Here is a 17,953-nt window from a genome sequence, read left to right as displayed (position 1 = left end):
AACACAAAGCTGCAGCTCGTCTCCATGGAGACTGGAGCACACAGCAGAGAATCTGAAGCACACTGGGAGCTCTGCAGGGATATTATGGTATGTAGACCACACTGCTGTTGTGAAGCAGAAACCTGGTGAAAACCTAGAAAATGAACAGGAATTAAAACCCAAACGAATACTTTTATAATTGGTCAAATTTAAAGAGGAACGATAAACGGCTCTTTATTATGGGGTTTTAAAACAATGGGTTAAAGAAACAGGCTCCATTGTCCCTGACTCCATATGATTTCAGCCTGATATCTGATGTAATATGAAAGGTAACGGGTCATACCACATTTGTAGAAAACTATTTACTTTTAGTCGGGTTTGGACAATATTTCCCCAACTTAGTTTGGGTTTCAGTCTTGAGTAATAACCCTGGGTGACTCTTTATTTTAAATGTATTTCTATAAATTGATGTTTTGCACTTTTTGAGCTGCATTGTTGTTATGAACCGTACAATATTAATAATTGTGTCAAAGAATAAGAATGTCTATAAGTTGAATAAATAAATAAAACATACATGTGGAAAAATAAAGACAAATAACCAAATACTGAAAAATAATAATTATTTTGTACATTATGTTTTAACTATATGTCTAGGTATATAATATAGCATAGTATATCACTCTGTTTCTCTCTGAATATTTTAATTTTAAACGTGCTTTGTTTATTCTTAACCCTTTTTAAACAACATTTTCTTTATTCATTTTTCGTCCTTTTTACTTATATTTACCTCATTTGTTTTATTTATGCCTTTTATATTTTTACATTTTTTTTCTTTTACCAATGTATTATTATCTAATTGCACGCGGTCCAAATAAGCTGTATCACTAGTTTAATATGCTGGTAATAGTCATAATAATAGTGCCTGGACACGAGGAGGGACCATGTGACCGGAAGTAGTGCTTCTTGATTGATGGTGAATCGGCTACTTTAGAGCAGAGGCGGATCGATATGTAATTAGAGAGGCTCGTGCTGCTCATCGATGAGATGTCCCCTCTGCTTCCGCCCAGAAAAGTAGAGCAAAGAACACTCCGCCCAGAGTTAATATCAACATATAATAATAATAATAATAATAATAATAATAATAATAATATAATAATAATAATAATAAAAATAATAATAATAATAACATAATAATAATAATAATAATAATAATAATAATAATAATAACAATAATAACAATATAATAATATCAACATTATAATAATATAATAATAATAATAATAATAATATAATAATAATAATAAAATAATAATAATAATATCAACATAATAATATAATAATAATAATAATAATAATAATAATAATAATAATAATAATAAAAATAATAATAATAATATCAACATAATTATAATAATAATAATAATAATAAAAATAATAATAATAATAATATAATAATAATAATATAATAATATCAACATAATAATAATAATAATAATAATAATAATAATAATATTATAATAATAATATAATAATAATAATAATGATAATAATAATAATAATATAATAGTAATAATAATAATAATAATAATATAATAATAATGATAATAATAATAAAAATAATAATAATAATAATAATAATAATAATAATATAATAATAATGATAATAATAATAAATATAATAATAATAATAATAATAATAATAATAATAATAATAATAATAATAATAATAATAATAATAATAATAATAATAATAATATAATAATAATGATAATAATATTATCCCTTTCCGGTCCGCCTGCAGACACAACTTCATCCCTCCGTTTGCTACACCCGTTTTCTCATGGATTTTGGTGCAGATTGAGCACACTATGACTTGGTAAATTTCTATATTTTTCTCATGGATTCTGGTGCAGATTGAGTCGTTTCAGACACACTATTAAACGTTCATTTCTCGGATTATTTCACACATTTTTCTAATGGACTTCGGTGCAGCTTGACCTCCTACACACCCCACTCCTCCATCTCTCGGCTTTTTTAAACACCTTTTCTAATTGACTTTTGTGCAGCCTGACTCTCAGTGACCACATTATCAAAGGGTCATCTCCTGGGTTATTCCACTCGCTTTCCTGAAGGAATTTGATGCAGCTTGACACCCTATTATTCGGTTATCGCTCCTCTTATTTCACTATTTTTCCCATGGACTTTGGTGCAGTTTGAGCCTCAATAACCCAGATAATAAACGGTCACCTCTTGACTAATTTGACCATGTTTCTGATGGGCTTTGGTGCAGTCTGGCTTTTCTTTGACTCACTGTCACACGGTCATGCCTCCTTTTATTTCCTTCGCTTCTCTGAGGGACCAACTCCCATTGAGCCCCCTATCATTGGAATACTCTGCGCTTCTTTCAACCCTTTTTCTAATTTCATCTGGGGCATTTTGACTCATTCTATCGGTTCATTTCACTCATTTTTCTGATGGACTTTTGTGCAGCTTGACTTTCACTGAGCACACCGTCCTGCACACACCCACACCTCCATCCCTCCTCTGATTTCACTCCCTTTTTTTCATTGATTTTGGTGCAGTTTCGCCCATACTGACCCCTCAAACACTCGCTCATCTCTGGGTTTGTAATTCTGATTTTCCAGCAGGACTTTGGTGCAGTTTGTCCGCAGTGTTTCCCGGTAACGAGGCTCCTGACTCAGCGGTCTGATGCCGCACAATGACGACACACGAGAGCGCGCCCCACATGCACACGCTGATTAAAGTCACCCCCCCACGCTACAAACACAGAAAATGAAATACACAAAGAAGACGGAGAAATATTAGTGACAGAATCAGAAGAAAAGTGTACTCACTCCATATTAGGGTGCAGATCAGTCCGCTGCAGCCCGAATCAACTGATCTGCATCCGAGAGAGAAAAGAGACCCGCCCACTGGGGGGTGTGGGAGGGGGGGGGGAGTGACTGAGGGGGTGAAGAGGGGGGCGACAAATGTGTCCTCTGAGCAGTGGTGGGAAAAAATCTTGTACTTGAGTCAAAGTAGAAATACTCAGATCTTTGAGTAAAGTAGAAGTACTCAGATCTTGTACTTGAGTAAAGTAGAAGTACTCAGATCTTGTACTTGAGTAAAGTAGAAGTACTCAGATCTTGTACTTGAGTAAAGTAGAAGTACTCAGGTCTTGTACTTGAGTAAAGTAGAAGTACTCAGATCTTGTACTTGAGTAAAGTAGAAGTACTCAGATCTTGTACTTGAGTAAAGTAGAAGTACTCAGGTCTTGTACTTGAGTAAAGTAGAAGTACTCAGATCTTGTTCTTGAGTAAAGTAGAAGTACTCAGGTCTTGTACTTGAGTAAAGTAGAAGTACTCAGGTCTTGTACTTGAGTAAAGTAGAAGTACTCAGGTCTTGTACTTGAGTAAAGTAGAAGTACTCAGGTCTTGTACTTGAGTAAAGTAGAAGTACTCAGATCTTGTACTTGAGTAAAGTAGAAGTACTCAGATCTTGTTCTTGAGTAAAGTAGAAATACTCAGGTCTTGTACTTGAGTAAAGTAGAAGTACTCAGGTCTTGTACTTGAGTAAAGTAGAAGTACTCAGGTCTTGTTCTTGAGTAAAGTAGAAGTACCAGAGTGTAGGAATACTCTGTCACAGTAAAAGTATTCTAAATGTTCCTCCAGTGAAAGTAGAAAGTACTCTCCTCTAAATGTACTTAAAGTAGCGACAGTAAAAGTAGTCATTGTCTGATTGGTCCATTTCAGAATAATATCTCTGATCTGTTTTATAATGATTGATCATTAAAGTGTTCTCAGAGCTGGTAAAGGTGCAGCTAGTTTGAATGGCTTTGTATACTGCAGGGTAGCTGCTGGATTTACTGCAGGTGAACTACAGTCTGATTTAAGGTGATTATATTTACCATCAGTAATCCAGATCTGTAAAGTAACTAAAGGTATTGAATACATGTAGTGGAGTAGAAGTACCTAAAAATAGAAATACTCAAGTAAAGTACAACTACCAGAAAGTACTTGAGTAAATGTACTCAGTTACTTTACACCACTGGGACGGACCAAACAATATATATGATAATAAATATCCAATCAAACATAATGGGCAGTGAACGTTGTGCGCGCTGAGTCCAGCAGAGGGCCACATCACACTGCGCTCATTGAATAAATAAGCTATCACACAGAGAAGAGGAACTGAACTTTTACAGGTAATACTTTTATAAATGTCATTAAAAACCTGTTGAATAATTTGACAAAGATCACAAATCAATTTGCTTAGGATTTTAAATATTCATGAATAACAGACACTGGTTTAACGCATGTGGATTTTCACAATAAAACACACTGCAGACATGAAAGGGCTACTTTTATTTTGAAATAATCATTAAAATTAGTGTTTCAATACACATATTACCTGTGTGTGTGTGTGTGTGTGTGTGTGTGTGTGTGTGTGTGTGTGTCTCGATAAAACCACATTAATGGCTTACAGTTTTCGGTCTGATTAAAAAAACAAATCTGATATCAATAATAAAGTTGAAACATTTGGAAATCAAAGTCGTTATTTTGAGATAAGATGTCTAAACATTCTAAATTTATCTGATTTTCTGGGAAATAATTATTTAAAATGTTCTGAAAAGGTACGTTAGGCACTCATGGTTGGAGTTAAAGAATCATTTTATGAAATGATTTTATAAGTGAACAAAAACCCAAAATATGAACATTAAAATATTCCTATTCATTTTAATATTCTTCAAATTAAACTATGTTTTAGGATTTATCTCAAAACCTGACTTTGATTCTCTTCATGAAAACTTTATTTAAATAACATTACCATCTCTAAATATTCTGGTTGAAATCGTGCAGGAACAGTCCAATCATTAACGATACTTATCGCCCAAACTTTGACAAAGACCAGACCGTTTTGTTGAAGCCCTTTAACAGTTTACTGTAAACTTTCAATTTAAAGCCAATAAGCTGGAGCTCGTACCAGAGTTCAGACTCGGGATCAAAATGCAGGCGAGAAATTTGTAAAGAAATTAAAATAAATAAATAAATTAAAGATTGAAATGCGTTGTTTCTTTTGGAGCCATTGGCATAAATTGAAATAATACGGTCAAGTTTCATATTCGTAAACCTAAACACATCAAACCATCCGGAGAAGAACAACTTCCATAAAGCTCTGCTGCGGGAAACATCCAATCAGAGGGCTTCACTCTCTGTTACCGGGCAGATGAACTTGGTGGATAAATTCAGAAATTTCAACATTCACTTTTAGATTGTGGATCAGCAGCTGTGCATCATAGTGAACACAACAGCCGAGGCTCATGGGAAATGTAGTATGTGGTCTGCAGTTGAGAGACTCGTGATACCGTCACTAAAAAAAGATGTGAGCATGCAGGCGTGTTTTAAAACAGAAATGGGTTTAAAGGCAACGTGTGGTCCCGAACATCGTGAGGATATTCAAACTCTGCTGGATCAGAACTTTATTAACCGTTACCTTCACTATCACTGCAGACATCACTGACTCTAAGACTACAGAACATCAGATAAAGATATCGCAGGCTAACATAAAGAGTGCATAACTTGCATAATTGTGCGATAAAGGCAACTAAGAAATAACAATCTTGTTATAAAGGACGGAATACAGATCGTGTAATTGCGACAGAGATCTCAGAGTTATGAAACAACACAACCATGGAGATAAATGTCACGACGAGGAAATCTGCTTACAATGACAGCAGTTTCCTAAACTCAAGATGAAGATCGCAAACATACCCGATAGAAACTAAATAAGGCTGCATGTCTACTACACAATACCACTCCTTTCATCGTAATATCACATATGCATAAAATTGCATAATCATGTGAGCAAATCTTCCATTTCTTTTGGACTTTTGGAAATTAAATAAATGTGAAGGCGCTTGGCAAATGAAATGTGTTCACGTTACTGAACCAGCTGAATACTGTGTGCTAAATGTTCTGAGCTTATTATCAAAGTTAAAATATGAATCCAGAAGACGAGTGAAAATAAAAACTGCTGTTATAAAAAATAAGCCACATGGAGACGCTAGCCTTTTGCTAACGTGCTAATGTTCGTTAGCAGGAGAGCCGAAGGTCCTGATCCAGCAGAGACAGGAAGAGACAGAAAAAGACACAGGAGGAGACAGGAAGTGACCCGTGCAGGGATGTCACACAGGTGCAGGAAAAGTAAAAGAAACCGTTTCTTATTTTAAGAGTACACAACCCCTTCTTCCTGTTGAACCGCCCTTCACAATAAGAGCGCGGGAAAAAAGGCCAGAGTCCTGCAGCGGGTCGGGAAGCCTCAGAAACTTTTTGAACCTGTCACAATATGTATTAAATTGACTTCATAAAATACGTTTGGTTTTTGTAGCTCATTTTTAAGCTCAACCCGCCGCCAGGATCTCCTTTATTTTTGCGGGGTGTGAAAGTAAACGTTTCCTTAGCTGAATTTGAGGTCGGTTTCTGCTGCAGGTTTGCACACGCCCCGTGCAGGACTCTGGACTGAGCATGCTCAACAGAAAGGGGCGGGGTTCTCAGGCTCTGATTGGTCAGGATGTAACCGTGGCGACAGACGGGGTCTCAGAACTCGACCTTGCAGGCGGGGAAGGTCTCCTCCTGCATGGCCACGGTGCTGTTGCTGCCCAACACAGTGATGCTCAGCTCCCTCTGACGCTCGTGGGTCTCCTGGTACCACTCGTGCATCGCCAGCGAATCAAAGGTCGGGATCAGGGTTACCTTGGGGGGGGGGGGAGGGGACGACACAGAGCATAAGGTAATATAGTGTTGGGGGATGCGGTATTTCTGTGTCGGTCCCTGAAGGTAGCATCTCCCTGGTCCAAAGGGATTTTTCTGTGTGTGTGTGTGTGTGTGTGTGTGTGTGTGTGTGTGTGTGTGTGTGTGTGTGTGTGTGTGTGTGTGTGAGAGAGACGGACCTGGACGTCGGGCCAGCCGCTCTTCCCCTCCAGCAGAGCGTCCAGGATGCTCCTCATCGTCGCCTCCCTCTGCGGGTCGTCTCCACTGATCACGTAGTACGAGGAGCGGAGGCGTCGGAACAGATCCACGTCCACGGAGGCGGAGGCAGCGCCGGATGGCAGGTAGGCCAGGTCCACGTAGACCGCTGGGCCCGGAGAACCTGAGGAACTTGCAGCTCTGGGAGCTAATGGGGAGTCAGAAGAGTGGGTTTAAAACTGTTGGAGGAAAACACCTCTTTACTCACAAATAAAGTTCACTTTACGTCAGGAAGTCTTTCGAAACACGAGATAAGGGTTGTGTAACCAACTCCAGATAAACCAGACCGTAGGCATAAGACAAAGACTGCAAAAACCCTTCAGTTGAGTAATTATACATAAAGGCTGTCAGGGTTCTGCGCCGCACTGTACTGCACTGTGAACCCAATGGTGCTAAAGCCTTTCTGGGCCTGTATGTCCCGCATCGTTCCTGTGGTTTTACACACACATTTTACTGTTCTGTTTTATCCCATCTCCTCTACCATCTGAAGCTGGCCCAGTTACAGTTATTCATGGGGACTGTCCACGGAACAATCAACTAATAAACTAAAGTCTAAAAGAGTTTTCAAAACCGTTTCTGCTCTCCGACATTTCCAGTCAAATGGCTACTGCGCAGCATTTACATTTGGGCCTTCAAAATAAAAGTTTGACTATTTTTTTTTTTTTTTTTTCACTTGCATAACTGCGACCCTCTCAAAATGCACCAGTTGAGAACCACTGGTCTAAAGGTCCAGAGTCGGGTTTTGTTAGAGCTAATATTAGTCATTTTATTTTGCGAGTCAGAGGTAACAGATCAGTGAACGACAGAAGAGTTTGGCAACTATGAGAACAGTGTAAGTAGAATACGCAGCACTGGGAGTGACATCAACAAAATGAAAATGGATCATTTTAACGGTTTGGTAAACGAAGATTATTACGGACTAACTACTGTTTGTTTCAGTTATTACTAAAAAATTCTCTTTAGGAGTAATCTCTTTTAATTTTATCCAGTTAGAAAATTTAGTTGTGTAGAGAGACCCAATGTCGGAAGGGCTGGAGACGTTCATAAAGATTCTTTAGGAAGTAGTTGTTGAGTTGGCTTTCGTTGTCGGCCGAACCTGAAGAAAGGATTTACCATCCTGCTCCCAGGTGTTTCCCTGGATACCTTTTTCAGGCTGAGAGTGTCCACAACCCACGCTCTTCCCTAGGTACTGAGGCTAACAACCTGGCTACTGCACTTGTCCAGCGCTTCATAGTCGTGGCGGCCTTCTATTGCTTCGAAATAGCCATGCATTGCGTGCGGGCCATATGGGCAGGTCTTATGGGCCGCGTAGTCGCGGAGGGGGAGGGAGAACGTCGTACTCAAGATAATGGAGCAAATTAATATCTACTACAGAATATTAACTCGACAAACCAAGATGTAGAAGACTCCAGTTCCTCACAAAGAAACCCTAATGCCGCTTTCCCCCAACCCGTAGCCGGAGCCCGAGCCCGAGCCAGAGCCCGAGCCCGAGCCCGAGCCTGCCACAACAGGATATCAGAGCAGTGAAGGTAGTCAGAGGAGCTGTGCTGACATCACCTGTCTAAAGACAGAGGCACTTTCAGAACAGCGCTGTGAAGAAACAGCGTCAGTTCAGACTGAACACAGTCACTGATGTGGGGGGGGTATGCATCAGCTGCTGGTGGGACAGTCAGACAGTGAATACTTTTCAGCGAACACCGCCGCAAGTTAACGGGAGACTAAACGCACGTAAACGGTTACGTCATGATGCAAACGATGACGCAATGACGCAGCTCCACTGGGGTGCTACAGGCTGGAACCAGAAAAGCAAAAGATTGGATCTTGAACCGGATCCGGTTTGGTGGAAAAGGGGCCAAGAGTCCATTAGGCTCAACTCACTGATGTTATCAAGCCTCCCATTACAAAAGGAGGACTTCTGCTTCTGAGGAAGTTAATTGCATCTTTTGTAATTTATATCAGAGTTTTGGAGAATCATTCTTCAGTTGTGTAACCGGACCCAGAAGTCCCAGAAAGGGCCTGGAGACGTTCATTAATAGAATTACAATTTTCTAAAACTGGAATAAACTTCTGTAAAGTCGTAGTGTGTGTTTGATCTGGACTTCCTGTCTGTGGTTCCTACCTGAGGACGGGGGTTTTGCAGATCCTATCCTGGATCCTCCCAGGGAGTTCCTGGATGACGGCTTGGTGTCAAGGCTCGAGGTGGTCTTCAGCGTGGACGACCCGACCGCCTTCGCCCTGCTGCTCTGGGAGGTTCCTGCAGATCCCGGCCTCTGCACTGATCCCGCCGGCTTCCTGGTCTTGGCTGTGGAACTCTTCTTGTTGGCTTCAGAGTCAGCCATGCAGGCTCCGGGCTGCGGGGGCAATGGGGGCAGGTCTTTGATGGGGGCTGGCGGCGGGTCGTGGCGGAGGGGGGGAAGGGGGCTGGCCAGGAACTCGTCCTCAGAGTCGACGGTGATGGACGGGCAGTCGTCGGTACACGGGGGGACGTCTGAGTCCGAGGCGGTGGGGAGGGACTCGCTGACGGAGGTGGGGGGGGTCTCCTGGCTGAAGGCCGATGTGCTGCTGCTGTGGTCCTGAGAGACGTTGTTGTTGTTGGAGAGGTCCGGAGACGTGGGGGGGCCTAGGCAGGGGCCCACGTGTTGGTGCTGGAACTCACAGGGCGACACCAGCACAGGTCCACGTCGTGAGGGACCTCGGAGATCAGGTCCGACAGCCCGTGGACGTGGTCTGACATCCCAGTGTTGGAGTCGTGTCCGTTAGAGTAGACGGGCCCCCGGATCAGGACCTCGGCGGGGGCTTGTTCCAGAGACACCGACAGGGACTCGTCCACCTCTGTGGACTGAGGGGAGCCCAGCTCGGCTGGCATGGAGGTGATGGTGGTGGATGAGTCTCTGAGAGGACTCAGCACTAGGAGGCTGGACTGTTTATCTTGAGAGGACGCTGAATTATCCAGAACACTTCCTCGAGGGTCCGTGTTCAACTCCTCGAGGATCAGACCGGACCCTAGTCCTGCAGATAAAGCAGGGTCTGAACTGCGAAACGTCTCCGGACTCTCCACAGAGTTCCCGTTGATCTGCGAGTTGTTCCCGTTATCGTCTTCCAGCCGAAGACTCTCAAACTCGGCGGTCATGTCCTCTGGCGTCGAGACCTTCGAGCGATCCGCCTCCTTCTGGGCTTCTGGTTCCTTTGAACCTGGTTTACCTTTGGTCCCTTTATTCAAGGAGTCCTTCTTTGGGAGGGTTGCGTCTTTCTTAAGTGACCCAAACTTACCCGGCGCTCTCTTCAGGTCGGTACCTGCTGTGGACGCTGGTGGTTTCTTCACGTCTTTAGGAGCTGGTTTTGCTGGTTTCTTCTCCTCCGCCTTCACATCCTTCTTGGAGTCTTTCTTTGGTTCCGGTTTGAGGTCTTTCTTTGGTTTAATACTTAACGTTTCCTTCTTCACGACTTCTTTCTTCTTCTCCGCGCTCTCTTCTTTCTTCACAGAGATCTTCTCCTCTTTCTTCTTCACGTCCTTCCTCTCTTCCTTCGACCCGTCCTTCTTTGGAACCAGCTTTTCTGCAGGTTTCTGAGCTTTTGCTTTAGCATCTACATCCTTTAGTTTTGGCTTCTCCTCTGCGTCCTTCCTGTCCTTCAGTCCAGCTTCACCTCCTGCCTTTGGCTTCGTCTTAACTTCCTGTTTCTTGAGATCCACTCGCTTGTCTTTCTGTAAGGCACTGCTGGGTCGGACCTCCCTGGTCTGGGACTTCAGGCTCTCCCGACTCTCCGCTCGCTTTGGTGGTTTCTCACTTTTCAGAGTTTCTAGGTCCTTCAAACACACCACGGGATGTTTGAGGAAATCCAGATGTTTGAGTTTTTCAAGTCCCTCCAGGATTCTGCTCTGCGGAGTGCAGCCAGGGAAGAGGACCCGGATGATCTTCTCCTGAGGACTGGAGGGGTGCCAGACCAGCAGAGCACAGATGGAGGCGAGGCAGGTTACAGGAAGCTCTGCAGGTGGTGCATTCGACCCGCCGGTCGGCCAGTAATGCATCAGGGCTTCCAGGGTTTTACTGACAGGGTTCAGAGGGTACAGCTCAAGGCGGCCCACCCCCATCTTCTGGAACAGGATCAGCGGCTCGATGCTGGGTCCGTTAGACCGGCTCAGAGGCTCGGGTTTGATTGAGAGTCTTTCTAGAAGCTGCAGGGCGAGCGCCGCCTGGTTGCAGCTCTTCATCTCAGCCGGATCCCCCTGTAAGGCCTTCAGTCTGTCGGGGGCGTTCAGGAAGACCACCCCTATCTCTGGGGAGATGAGGTTCTTCAGCCAGTCCTCTTCGGTCTGGGATCCAGCTCCCTCCTCCTCCTCCTGCTCGGCCACCTTCCTCTGCAGCAGGCTGATCATCCCGGGCAGGTTGTCCACGCCGACGTGGGTCAGCAGCACCGAGTCGATCCGGTCAAGGTGCCGCACCAGTTTCCAGAAACAGGACCGGGGGTCCGAGCCGCCGTTCACCAGCACGTTAAACCCGTTCACAGCGAAGAAGGCGGAGCCCCCCCGTCCGCCAGGGAAGACGTAGCAACAGGGCCTCGACAGCTTCAGGAAGCCCACGGTGCTCGGGGGCTCCAGGAGCTCGAAGGGCGACTCGGGCTCCAGAGACTCGGACAGGTACTCCAGGAACTCCTGCAGACCCTCCATCTGTGGGAGCACCGGCGGGGGGTTCACCTGCACCGTCATGAGGTTCTGCACAGAGTCCAGTGCCGGGCGGGACCAGAGACCGAGGTCCGGACAGCTGAGCGTCAGGTGGGCTTTCAGAGTCGGCTCTGCAGAGCCCAACACCTGGACCACCTGAAGAACAGGGAGGAGATAGAGAGTCATAAAGAGAGTGTACTTCTACTCCACTACATTTATTTAATCCCTTTAGTTGCTAGGCAGATTAGGATGAATGATGGTAATATAATCTCCCTTAAATCAGACTGTAGTTCACCTGCAGTAAATCCAGCAGCTACCCTGCAGTATACAAAGCCATTCAAACTAGCTGCACCTTTACCAGCTCTGAGAACACTTTAATGATCAATCATTATAAAACAGATCAGAGATATTATTCTGAAATGGACCAATCAGACAATGACTACTTTTACTGTCGCTACTTTAAGTACATTTAGAGGAGAGTACTTTCTACTTTCACTGGAGGAACATTTAGAATACTTTCACTGTGACAGAGTATTCCTACACTCTGGTACTTCTACTTTACTCAAGAACAAGACCTGAGTACTTCTACTTTACTCAAGTACAAGACCTGAGTACTTCTACTTTACTCAAGTACAAGATCTGAGTACTTCTACTTTAATCAAGTACAAGATCTGAGTACTTCTACTTTACTCAAGTACAAGACCTGAGTACTTCTACTTTACTCAAGTACAAGATCTGAGTACTTCTACTTTACTCAAGTACAAGATCTGAGTACTTCTACTTTTACTCAAGTACAAGACCTGAGTACTTCTACTTTACTCAAGTACAAGATCTGAGTACTTCTACTTTACTCAAGTACAAGACCTGAGTACTTCTACTTTACTCAAGTACAAGACCTGAGTAAGATCCTGATGATGAAGGTCTGACCTCTTCCTCTGTGAAGATGTGCAGGAAGTCTCTGAAGGAGAAGCGTCCTTTCTGCAGCACGATGTCTCCGGACTCCTCCTCACACTGACCCGCCAGAACCAGCAGCTTGTGACGGGACGGTTCTAGAACCAGCCTCCGGACCTGACACACACACACACACACACACACACACACACACACACACACACACACACACACACACACACACACACACACACACACACACACACACACACACACACACACACACACACACACACACACACACACACACAGTTTGTAGGCGTGTGATTTAATATCACATCATACATCAGATACATTTAGATAAGAAGTGTTTTCACCTCGGAGCAGACGAAGTCCTGAGCCGGATTCACAACAACCTGAGTGTCCAAGACGTCTCCATGATGCTGCAGGGTCCTCTGACCTGGGGGGGAGACAAGACAGACAGAAAGTTAGGGGACATATTCTGTTCAGGTTCAGGTGTGTATTAGTTGTGTTGTGATTGGTCAACCTGCTTAGAGATGTCCCGGCCCTTAGCCTATCACGTACAATGTGTTGGAGCGATAGCCAATAGGAGCGTGAGAGTTATAAAGTTTGACTGGTTACAGCACTAACCATCTGAAGGTGTGTGTGTGTGTGTGTGTGTGTGTGTGTGTGAGAGACAGACAGCTGGTTGTCTGAACAGTCAGCTGAGACTCTGCTGAACAGCCTGCAGACAGAGACACAGAGACACAGAGACACACACACACACACACACACACACACACCACACACACACACACACACACACACACACACACACACACACACACACACACACACACACACACACACACACACACACACACACACACACACACACACACACACTTTAAATAACCTCAGTCTGACAAAGATGATGTCATGCTCCCTGTCAGCTGCTTTTTTGACCTTCAGTTGTACATATAATGTAGTACAACCATTTAATGTATAATATATAGTGGGTATAAGGAATGTTCGGTGTGATTTTGCCAGTGCAGCGTCCTGTTGTCTCACCTGGGACGTCCTGGGACAGGAAGGCCGAATGTCTCGACACGAAGAGCTTCAGCTGCTGATCGAGAATAGAAACATCCAGCGATACAGGCCAGCAGCGCACACCTGAACGCAACACACAATAAGTTAATTATTAATCATACATATTGTTTGCTTTGGGAGTTCACTTCTCTGCTGTTTCCACACCTGTCATATTTATCAAGAATTTTAAAATACAAGACATTTTCCTTCTAGATACCAAAACCTGTGTTAAAGGAACTACAGCACGGTCACATAGAAGATAGATAGATAGAATCGGAGGATGAAACCCTCTTTATTTGTCACATGCATGCACACAGCAGAGCACACACAGTGAAATTAGTCCTCTGCATTTAACCCATCCTAGTACTAGGAGCAGTGGGCAGCTATCGTGCAGCGCCCGGGGAGCAATGGGGAGGGGGGATTGGAGGTGTCCGGTGCCTTGCTCAAGGGCACCACAGCAGGGCCTAGGAGGTGGACTGGGACCTCTCCAAGTAGCAGTCCACTTTCCATATTTTTCAAGTCTGTTCGGGGACTTGAACCGGCGACCCTACGATTCCCAGTCCAAGCCCCTACTTACTGAGCCACTGCTGGAGCCACTGCTGGACATGACTTCAGGTCACCACCGCTAAGCTAAAGGCGGCTAATGTTGGGCTATAAAGGAACTACAGCACGGTCACATGACTTCAGGTCACCACCGCTAAGCTAAAGGCGGCTAATGTTGGGCTATAAAGGAACTACAGCACGGTCACATGACTTCAGGTCACCACCGCTAAGCTAAAGGAGGCTAATGTTGGGCTATAAAGGAACTACAGCACGGTCACATGACTTCAGGTCACCACCGCTAAGCTAAAGGAGGCTAATGTTGGGCTATAAAGGAACTACAGCACGGTCACATGACTTCAGGTCACCACCGCCTAAGCTAAAGGCGGCTAATGTTGGGCTATAAAGGAACTACAGCACGGTCACATGACTTCAGGTCACCACCGCTAAGCTAAAGGCGGCTAATGTTGGGCTATAAAGGAACTACAGCACGGTCACATGACTTCACGTCACCACCGCTAAGCTAAAGGCGGCTAATGTTGGGCTATAAAGGAACTACAGCACGGTCACATGACTTCACGTCACCACCGCTAAGCTAAAGGAGGCTAATGTTGGGCTATAAAGGAACTACAGCACGGTCACATGACTTCACGTCACCACCGCTAAGCTAAAGGAGGCTAATGTTGGGCTATAAAGGAACTACAGCACGGTCACATGACTTCACGTCACCACCGCTAAGCTAAAGGAGGCTAATGTTGGGCTATAAAGGAACTACTAAACCACAACTGAGTTTATGGTTAAATTATTTAAAAGCACAGAAATCTTCAGCAGGTCAAACTGACTAAACTCAGAATGTGTGACGCCTCCACAATAACAGGCTGTGAACACAAACTGTTGGACCAGTGAAACTGTGGAGAATCAATCATGTGACATTTAAACGGATCAGATGATCAGATATAAAAAACCTCAGTGTTTCCGACCAGCAGCTCTCACTTCCTGTGTTCATATTATTATGGGACGTTGCTGTGTGGCGAGTCCATCAGGGACCTCCTCCATGTTTCCTCCTATCTCTGTCAAATGCTGTTTCCTCCTCAGCAGGAAGTGAAGCAGAGTCAGTAACTTCCTCTTACTGTGTCAGCTCACAGAAAACTAAGAAAGACACAATACTGAAAACTAACAGACACCAGACTGACAAAAAACTCACTGAAAACCGGACAAAACCTGGCTTAAAATGTACCGAAAACTGACCTTAAACTAACCAGGACGTATGCCAATAACTCACATAATAACTGTCTGAAAGTTGGCCAAACTCACACAGAAAACAAGCTAAAAATGTACAGAAATTGGGCCAAAAACAATGACTATGAACCTTAAAAACTGACAGAAAACTCTCTGGAAAACTGACCCTAAGCTATCACAAAATGACAGAAAACCTACCCAAAACCTTCTGAAAAAGAGGCCAAAACACACTCAGAAAACGATCCAAAAACTGACCATGAACTGTCCCAATATTGACTGAACTGGACAAAACTGAAAGAAAAGCGGCTGAAAACAGACTGAGAACTGACCAGGAAACCTGCTAAAAACTCACATATACACTGACAACCAACTGACTGAAAACTGAAAGAAAACTCACTGGAAATGAGAGAAACCCAACCAGAAACAGACTGAATAACAGGCCAAAACTCTCTCTGAAACGGGCCAAAGAATGATAAAAACTGACCAGGAACTGTTAGAAAAGCAGGCCAAAACCTGAGCGTGAATCACAAGAAACTGACCTGAACCTCTCAGGAAGCGGGCTGAAAAACAGACTGAATATCAGACTAAAAAAAGCAAACTGAAAAACAGACTGAACCCAGCCCAGAGCATACAGAGGACTGAATGTAATTACTGTGAAAACGCCTGCAGATATAGAGCATGTTTCTGAACCCACATGATGAGCAGTAAACACAGTTACAGTTCAGTCCCAGACATCCCTGTTCACTGGTGTCTGTGGGCTAGGGTTTAATGTGTTCAGAAAGGACATGTACAAATGTGCAGCTCTTAATCCTGCAGAGATAAACATTAAACAGTGCAGTTACAGACACAAAACACAGTCTGCTGCATGGTCAAACTTTGACTGAGTTTTTGACTGTTAACCTACTGCAAACCAGGAACCAAAAGTAAAAACAGTAAAGCTCCACAAAAGTAAAAACATCCGGTGGAGTGGGACCTTCAAAATAAAGGTCTGCTCAGAAGTGACCAAGTTACATATGATTTAATACAACAGATTAACTCAAACAGCCCGAGAACATTATGTGGAGGAATAAAAACCTTGAAAATGTTCACTATTTTTCTTGAAGTGTGTCTGAAAGCTTCAGGATAATAACATGAACCTGGAGGACAGGATGTCCCGCATCATGTCGGCTGTAACCCTAAAAACACATGGCAGAAATAAACGGATTAAGGTGGAGGAAGAATGTTGTAGAGACACGTGTTTATTAGATCAATCAGACTTTTAGTTTGCAGGGTCAAAGAGGTACACACAGGGAGCTCGGTTAGCTTAGCATGCTAAACTCGTGTCTCCCATCCCGTTTCATGTGTGTGTTATTTCCCAGCTTTACATGTCAACAACACACGGATAATACCTGCAGATGTTTGCGTTAGGACTTTGTGTTAAACCCAGGGTAGAAATGTGGGAAAAATGGATTTGAATGATTTAAGGATAACACGTTTAGTACACATTTAGATATGGACCCTCAAACACTAACTACTGCTGCTTGTAAAAGATTATAAATGGCCTTAATTTCGCTGCTAGGAAATAAGAGACACACTGGAAAATTGGTAAAAATCCCACAGAAAACAAACCAAAAAAAGACTCTTTTAGAAAACTGACCAAAAACAGACTGAGCTTATATAAGGATCCTTTAGATTTCAGGACTACCAATCAAAACACCCAGTACTGCTGCTAGGAAAAGATAAATGTCCTTCATTTAGTTGCAAGTAAATATAAGCTGTATTACTACAACGGACTACAGAGGAGGTCCCTTGGTTTCCCTGGAATAGCTTACTAAGGTTTTACAAATCTGACCATTTCTATAAAGTCTGGCTTCATTTCCTCAGGCTATTATTGTCAAGGGAACTTACTGAACCTCCTGTAATCATAAGAAGAGCCCATTATAAAAGTGATTCTTCTGTAACTTCCTATATATTTGCATGTTCTACTTTTTAAAAAGGTCTTTATTTTCTGTATTTTCTACTTTTTAAAAAGGTCTTTATTTTCTACTTTTTAAAAGGTCTTTATTTTCTATTTTGAGATGTTTATATTGTGTATTTCCTGCTCTTTTTAATGTGTAATTATGTGCAATGCCTTGTTTTGCATGCTACGTCATTACTAAGTTTGTAAAAATTAAGATAACACAAAAAAAACAAGTGTAGTACAGAACACAGGGGGGCTTTTATTTTGAAGGAGCGTCTGCACTCACCCGTCTCTATCTGCCGCAGCAGCCGCTCCAGCAGCCCAGCGGCCCGCAGAGACCCGACCACCACCAGCACCGAGAGACCCGCAGAGGCATGCCGTGGAGAAGAGCCTGGAGACCGGGGAGAGCCTCCGGGAGGAGAGGGTCCTGGTGCTCCGGTTCCTCCGCCCTGCTCCGCCGCTACCGCTGCTGTCGCCATCATGGTGTGGACTGTCCACTAATGACGTCATCTGAGCACAAGCCCCGCCCCGCTGTAACTTCTTCTTCTTCGTGTTCTTTTTACGGTGTTATGGCGCGTGGCAACCAGCGTT

The 17,953-nt window shown here is 43.5% G+C and overlaps 2 protein-coding genes across 2 annotated transcripts in view; both read right to left on the bottom strand.

Annotated features, from left to right (window-relative positions):
* Nucleotides 1–2,922, bottom strand: part of palm1a (paralemmin 1a) — an 11,719-nt gene extending 8,797 nt beyond the window's left edge. Inside the window, 1 exon segment of the mRNA XM_063890769.1 lies at nucleotides 2,835–2,922. Within this exon segment, the coding sequence (XP_063746839.1) occupies nucleotides 2,835–2,839 (5 nt within the window). The 5' untranslated portion in view covers nucleotides 2,840–2,922.
* A 1,402-nt stretch (nucleotides 2,923–4,324) lies between these two features.
* On the bottom strand, nucleotides 4,325–17,878 carry LOC134869852 (microtubule-associated protein 1B-like). The gene is given in 8 exon segments (XM_063891785.1): nucleotides 4,325–6,731; nucleotides 6,929–7,152; nucleotides 9,124–9,672; nucleotides 9,675–11,820; nucleotides 12,592–12,732; nucleotides 12,933–13,015; nucleotides 13,627–13,728; nucleotides 17,649–17,878. Coding segments are annotated over 8 exon segments (3,597 nt in total). The 5' UTR covers nucleotides 17,845–17,878; the 3' UTR covers nucleotides 4,325–6,575.
* Between the last annotated feature and the right edge of the window lie 75 nt (nucleotides 17,879–17,953).

The sequence above is a fragment of the Eleginops maclovinus genome, chromosome 9 (genome assembly GCF_036324505.1).
Source record: "Eleginops maclovinus isolate JMC-PN-2008 ecotype Puerto Natales chromosome 9, JC_Emac_rtc_rv5, whole genome shotgun sequence".
NCBI classification, from domain to species: Eukaryota; Metazoa; Chordata; class Actinopteri; order Perciformes; family Eleginopidae; genus Eleginops; species Eleginops maclovinus.
This window is presented reverse-complemented; position numbering and strand designations above follow the sequence as displayed.